The sequence below is a fragment of the Boleophthalmus pectinirostris genome, unplaced genomic scaffold, assembly GCF_026225935.1.
Source record: "Boleophthalmus pectinirostris isolate CB_2022bp ecotype Guang Dong unplaced genomic scaffold, ASM2622593v1 HiC_scaffold_22, whole genome shotgun sequence".
Classification (NCBI taxonomy): Eukaryota; Metazoa; Chordata; class Actinopteri; order Gobiiformes; family Gobiidae; genus Boleophthalmus; species Boleophthalmus pectinirostris.
In genome coordinates this window covers 40440832-40448331 of record NW_026571190.1, presented here as the reverse complement: position 1 = coordinate 40448331, position 7500 = coordinate 40440832, and the positions used below count along the sequence as shown (strand labels likewise).

Genomic DNA, 7500 nt, shown 5'->3' with positions numbered 1-7500 from the left:
AACAGTGAAGAAACGATTAGTTTTATCCCTTTCAGAGCGTCTAGAACAACCAAATACACAACAAAACCTGCCCATGTTTCTCCGATGCTGCTGAAGTCAATGACATAGTGTGCCTGGTGTCATGGTGGCGTAGGTACCGTTGTTATAGGGTCACGTGACGGTGCAAAGCCTCTGTTGCACTGCCTCTGGTCGAGGCTCTTGTTCCCCGACCACTAGTGCCGGACTTGGGCTTAATGAACTCACCCAGAGCTGGTGGAGCGACTCCATTTAAGACTTCGTAGACTGAGCAGGCGAGTTTAAATTTTTGAAAATTTCCAAAACTTAAGATATTATACTTCTGCAGTATGAGACAGTGATGAAATGATAAAGATGTCCTATTAAATATCTTTAACGCTTTTTTAAAAAGTGATTCTATTATTTTTAAGGTTGTCATGTCAGTGACCAGTTAGTGATGCTGTGTTCAATATGAGAGAGAATCATGCTGTGGAGAAACATTTTAGCTGCATTTTCTGGCCCAATGAGTTTCATTTGGTCTTCCGATATTTTATGTTATTAGGTTCTTTTTCTCAGACCTAGAGTGTTACTTCATACCTGACAGTTTCGACTGCTCACTAGCGTCTTCCTCAGAGTCACGTGATGTTGCTGTGACGTGTCTGGTCAGCTGATTTAAACAGGTTTTGGCGCTGTCTTCCCACCGGTGGAGGTGAGGAAGAAGCTAGTGAGCAGGTATGAAATAACACTCTAGGTCTGAAAAAAAGAACTTAATAACAATTAGGCAATGATGCTCTAATTTGCCTAAAATTGTGATTATTAAAATCAGCAATTTTTGATATGTTTTTAACATGTTTTTTAAAAGTTAAAGTGGAGTCCAAGGTAACACCAACATACTTAAATTCATCTACAAACGAGTCCCTCACCCCTCAGCTACACATTTAAACAAGACTTTGATGGACGTTTCGAAAAAAGCATGCAAACAGTTTTTTTAGTATTCAGTAAGAGACTTGTCAGCCACTTGTCTAAACATGTGATTCTCGCTGATGTTAACTTTTCTGAGGCTTCTATGACAGATTTTGCTTTTGTAAAAATGACGGTATCATCGGCATACAACACAATGTTAAGGTCCGTACAAACATTCGGCAGATCATTAATGTATAATGAAAATAAAATAGGTCCAAGTATGGAGCCTTGTGGTTCTCCAACCTTGCAATCGACATATGGGGTTTAAAACCACCTGTAAATGAATAAATGTACCTTAAAGCCGTTTAATGTCACACTGTGGAACATTCCAGGCAGAGCAATGACATCTCCATGGTAACGGATCAACCATAAAGTTCCATAGTGCCCTTTAAAATGCAAATATGACACGAGAAGACTAAGACAGAAGATTAAAAATATAAAAATAGACCCTAATAAAAGCATGATTTTTTTTCATTATGTTTGTTTGTTGTGAGCGGGCTCGCATCTCCACAGACCTGACTTATTTGGAACCCGTGTGTCACTCGTTCAGTGGTTTTTCAATATAAAACCAAAAATAAGAACATGGAAAAAAGATCTGTTTTCTTCATTATTTGTCTCCAAAACCAAAATGAAAAAACAGATAAAGATTTGTTTTTTTCAGTTTTTGATTTTGCGTTTAAATGAAAAATGGAAAAAACTGATAACGGACTGAACCAGGACTGAACCAGGACTGAACCAGGACTGAACCAGGTCCGGGACCTCACCGGGACCAGACCGGGACCAGACCGCTACTGAGACTGGGACCAGAGTGGGAGCAGAGCGGATGCTCAGAGTCCACGGCAGGGCTAGAGCTCGGAGTCAAAGCTCGGAGTCAAAGCTCGGAGTCAAAGCTCGGAGTCAAAGCTCGGAGTCAAAGCTCGGAGTCAAAGCTCGGAGTCAAAGCTCGGAGTCAAAGCTCGGAGTCAAAGCTCGGAGTCAAAGCTCGGAGTCAAAGCTCGGAGTCAAAGCTCGGAGTCAAAGCTCGGAGTCAAAGCTCGGAGTCAAAGGCTCGGAGTCAAAGCTCGGAGTCAAAGCTCGGAGTCAAGCTCGGAGTCAAAGCTCGGAGTCAAAGCTCAGAGTCAAAGCTCAGAGTCAAGCTCAGAGTCAAAGCTCAGAGTCAAAGCTCAGAGTCAAAGCTCAGAGTCAAAGCTCAGAGTCAAAGCTCAGAGTCAAAGCTCAGAGTCAAAGCTCAGAGTCAAAGCTCAGAGTCAAAGCTCAGAGTCAAAGCTCAGAGTCCCCCCGGGTCCCGGTCTGGTCCCGGTCTGGTCTCGGACCTGAATCAGTCCTGGTTCAGTCCGTATGCGGTGCAAAAGTCCGGTATCACAGTCACGGGAGGTAAACGGGAAACGGCTGTTATCCGTTTTTTCCATTTTTCATTTAAACACAAAAGTGAAACCTGAAAACACGAATCATTATCTGTTTTTTCATTTTGGTTTTGGAGACAAATAATGAAGAATATAGTTGTTTTTTTGTAAATAATGTTATTATTTTATATTCTGCTTGTTCTGGATTCAATGTTTAAGCAAAACTATTATTAAACATTTATTTTAATAAGAAAAGGTTTAACATTACAGATCTTGACAGAAGAGAAAACATGCAGATGTTGTTGAAATGTTTCAATAAATATTTAGTTTGGCCCTCGACTTAGTCCCAGTTTTTAATTTGGGCCTCTGTGAATTTGAGTTTGACACTCTGACATAAACAGAGAGATTCTGTTTGAGAATTCACTACGTCCTGTATTTTTGTAATTTTATCCAACTTTTTTTTCACTCAAACCACCACTTAACTGATAAACTGTGATAAATATAATATATAGATGACAGGTTCTATCCACCAAACCTTTTCGAGTGTCAGAGGTTATAAATATAAAACACACAAACACAGTACGTCTTCTTTTAAGTTGTTGTTATTGTTTATGTGGTTCTCCTCTGACCTCCTCTCTCCTCTCTCCTCTCTCCTCTCTCCTCAGATCCAGCCGTACGAGCGGATCCGGGACAAAGGTCTCCCCGGGGACATCGCCGCCGCCCTGAACCGGCTCGTGGTGGTGAAGCTGAACGGAGGTCTGGGCACGAGTATGGGCTGCAAGGGCCCCAAGAGTCTGATCAGTGTCCGCAGTGAAAACACCTTTCTGGACCTGACTGTGCAGCAGATAGAGGTGAGGACTGGTCTAGACCTGGTTTAGACCTGGTTTAGTCCTGGTTTAGTCCTGGTTTAGTCCTGGTTTAGTCCTGGTTTAGTCCTGGTTTAGTCCTGGTTTAGTCCTGGTTTAGTCCTGGTTTAGTCCTGGTTTAGTCCTGGTTTAGTCCTGGTTTAGTCCTGGTTTAGTCCTGGTTTAGTCCTGGTTTAGTCCTAGTCCTGGTTTAGTCCTGGTTTAGTCCTGGTTTAGTCCTGGTTTAGTCCTGGTTTAGTCCTGGTTTAGTCCTGGTTTAGTCCTGGTTTAGTCCTGGTTTAGTCAGACCTGGTTTAGTCCTGTTTTAGTCCTGGTTTAGTTTTGTCAGTGGTTTAGTCCTGGTTTAGACCTGGTTTAGTCCTGGTTTAGTCCTGGTTTAGTTAGACCTGGTTTAGTCCTGGTTTAGTCCTGGTTTAGTCCTGGTTCCTGGTTTAGGCCTGGTTTAGGCCTGGTTTAGGCCTGGTTTAGGCCTGGTTCAGTCCTGGATCAGACCAGGTTTAGACCAGGTTCAGACTGGGTTCAGACCAGATTGAGTCCTGCTTAAGACCTGCTTTAGTCCTGGTTCAGTCCTGGTTCAGTCCTGCTTTAGTCCTGGTTCAGTCCTGCTTTAGTCCTGGTTCAGTCCTGGTTTAGTCCTGGTTCAGATCCTGTATAATCACATGTATTTTCTTCCTTTTTTTTCAGCACTTGAATAAGACGTATAACGCGGACGTGCCTCTGGTCCTCATGAACTCCTTCAACACCGACGAAGACACAAAGAAGATCCTCCAGAAATACTCGCACCACCGCGTCAAGATCCACACCTTCAACCAGAGCCGGTCAGTCTGAGTCTGTGTCCACACGACGACGCTCCTGGAGGGTTTTTTTGTGCTTTTGCAGGTTGAAGAAAAATCACATCCACACTAGGGACGGGCATTCGATGAAGTTTTCTTAATCGATCGTCGGAGGAATTAACGATCGTTTATCAATTAATCATTCACGTTTTTATATTAAAATGATCATCATTATTATTACTATCTGCATTACTAATCTGCATAAATAAATTCAACTTTACGACATATAAACCATAACGACTCTAGAGCCACATCAGCTGTTTGACATTATAATGTGTTTAATTCAGTTTTGTTCAAATCTCACAGAAACAAAACTTAAAACCACATCACTAATTTGCATAAACTAAGTGAAGATAAAACTCCAGCTCTTGTGTCGCTGATGTGGTTCAACTTCTGTTGGATTAAAAGACATGACTCAGGTGAATACAGGTTAGTGCACAGGTGTCAAACATATGGCCCAGGGGCCAGATCCAGCCCTTTAGACCTTTAATCTGGCCCTTGGCTGATTTTCTTCTAAAATATTTTAATTCTATTTTCTATTAAAATCGTGTTAATTTTCTGTGGTGTTTATCACAGCAGCGTCTCCAGCGTCTCTGTACGTGGCCCCTCCCACCAGAGCAGCACAAATGAAGACTTGTCTCTTTCCAAACGCTCTTAAAGGACGATCGTTTTGACTGTTGACCGTGACACCCTCATCAGAAAAATGTCCAACATGAGAAAAGTGGAGCCGAGTGCAGGATTTTACAACAAAAATGGACTTATTCCTATTTACAAACAAGTTCATGTTAAAACTTTGTGTTGAAATTGCTTTTTTTTTTTTTTTAAGTTTCAGGTTGTTCATAATATTATAATATTTTGCAAAAGAAAGAGTTCATCAATAAAAACAGATTTCTGTAATAGATTTGTGTTTCTCTGCACAAATATTTGAACTTATTGTTATTTTTGGGGTTTATATGACATGAGTTTTTTGATCCGGACACTTTGGGATCAAAGTCGGTTGGACACGACCCCCGGAACAAAATGAGTTTGACACTCCTGGGTTAGTTTGACCAGATTTGTGTTTGTCAAAACCAGGACAGCGTACGGGGGGAGGGGGGCGGGGCCTCGTCATCCACATTGAGCGACTCTCACCTGGAAAAACTTTTTCCCACTGGACACAGAAACATATGTGCTGCTTTATCCACTGTGCACATGGACTCACACTTGTCCCAACGCAACGGAAAGTGTGGAATTTCTTCTACAAATCCTGGTTAAATCCACATTTGTGCTTCGGTTCGTTACAGACTGACCCACTGTTTGTGTGTCGCTCCTTCTGATGCAGAGACACATGTACACACCTGTTTGGTCACGACACACAAACATACATTCAGTTTGTCAATTAAAATGAACGTAATCGATGAAATTCTTAATGATCAATTATCGATTAATCGATTAATCATGCCCATCCCTAATCCACACACGTGTCGGATCAATAAATATTCACGGCCAAACGACAACGGAGCACTGAGTGAAAACGATGTAATACGCCTGCCACACCTGTATGTGGCGCTGTAACAATGATAATCATATTTTATAATGCTGATCTCGTCACAGTTTTTTTTTTTTACTTTAAGGTAATTAGGCCTATTTTAGCTGTATCCTAGTTTTGCAAAAGTTAAACATAAGTTTTAGTTTTTTTTTGTTTTTAGTTTAATTACCTGTCGTTGCTGGGCGACAGGAGCGGCTCCTTGGGCTACACCTGTCACATTTCAGCAGCAGTCTTGTGGTCTGTGGAGGCTGGTTTGAGGGCTGCAGCCTTCACTGCATCAGAGGACCTGTACTCAAAAAACAGTTTTCACCCAAACAAAACACCGGCTCCGTGTGGACGAAAGGCCAAAACGAATACGACGTTTTGACCAAAAGGCGTTGTCACGTGGACAGGCCCTGAGTCCGAGTCGACTTTATTCTCCTGAATTCAAGACGTCATTTAATGCTGTTTGTTTGTGGGCGCGGGGTTTGCGTGCATGGGGTTTGCGGGCATGGCGTTTGTGGGCATGACTTTGGCGGGTGCACCATTGCCGGTTGTGGCGTTTGCGGGCGCGGTGTTTGCGGGCATGGCGTTTGTGTGCGCGGTGTTTGCGGGCATGGCGTTTGTGCGCGCGGTGTTTGCGGGCATGGCGTTTGCGGGCATGGCGTTTGCGGGCATGGCGTTTGCGGGCATGGCGTATGCGGGTGCGGTGTTTGCGGGTGCGGTGTTTGCGGCATGGTGTATGTGGGCATGACGTTGGCGGGTGCACCATTGGAGGTTGTGGCGTTTCAGGGCGTGGTGTTTGGGGGCGCGATGTATGTGGCCGCGGGCGCAGTGTTTGCGGGCGCAGTGTTTGCGGGCGCAGTGTTTGCGGGCGCAGTGTTTGCGGGCGCAGTGTTTGCGGGCGCAGTGTTTGCGGGCGCAGTGTTTGCGGGCGCAGTGTTTGCGGGCGCAGTGTTTGCGGGCACAGCGTGCACTGGGTGAGGGCCGTTCAACGTCGCTTGCAGCTTTAATTTAATTTTGGTTTTGGAGACAAATAATGAAGACAATAGTTGTTTTGTTTAGTTTTCTTATTTTTGGTTTTATATTGAAAAACAAATGACACGTGGATTGTTCTTATATCTTGTTCTATACTTCGTGTCTTCTTCTTCTGCGCAGATATCCACGCATCAACAAAGAGTCCCTGCTGCCGATCGCCAAGAGCATGGGCCCTGACGGGGACAGCGAGGCCTGGTATCCTCCGGGTCACGGGGACATCTACGCCAGCTTCTCAAACTCCGGTCTCCTGGACAAACTCCTGGCCGAGGGGAAGGAGTACATCTTCGTCTCCAACATCGATAACCTGGGAGCCACCGTGGACCTGTTCATCCTGCAGCACCTGATGAGCCAGCCCCAGGACAAACGCTGTGAGTTCATCATGGAGGTCACGGACAAAACCAGAGCTGATGTCAAGGTACTTAAAGCTCCTCAAGGGCCCAGATTACAAATGAGAAACGCTGTGAAAGGTCTTTTGTGTGTGGAGATGTGGAATGGATGAATAATGCACCGAACTGTAAAGGGATGTTGAGCGTCTGGAAAAGCGCTACATGAAACTAATCCATTATTATTATTATTATTCATATTTTGGAAACACTACCTTGATGAATACTGCTAATTTAATACCAGACGTCTCTATTTACCCGGGACAGTCCCAGTTTTCAGCCGTGTCTCCCCTGTCCCAGCAGATTTATACAAAACTACTGATTTGTCCCAGTTTTATACAAGAAATGTCCCACGTGTCCCCATTTTTGTCCAATTTGATCCCTGACAACAATAAAACGAGACATAAATTGGCAAATATTTAGGTAAAATTCAGAAAAGCTGCTTAAAAACGACCAAAACACAAAGAAAAATGTGACTATACTGACTCATGTTAGTAGAGTTGGGCGGTATCCAAGTTTTGATACCGTTAACCTGTTACCACCCGCCTCATTTTGGTGTGTGCACAATGTTAA

The 7500-nt window shown here is 43.7% G+C and overlaps 1 protein-coding gene across 1 annotated transcript in view; it reads left to right on the top strand.

The window, feature by feature from the left end:
- The window catches only part of LOC110170931 (UTP--glucose-1-phosphate uridylyltransferase-like), a 38782-nt gene that overhangs the window by 24786 nt on the left and 6496 nt on the right, over positions 1–7500 (top strand). Inside the window, exons 4-6 of the mRNA XM_055158518.1 lie at positions 2966–3151; positions 3851–3984; positions 6665–6959. Of these exons, the coding sequence (XP_055014493.1) occupies positions 2966–3151; positions 3851–3984; positions 6665–6959 (615 nt within the window). The remainder of the gene's footprint in view (positions 1–2965; positions 3152–3850; positions 3985–6664; positions 6960–7500) is intronic.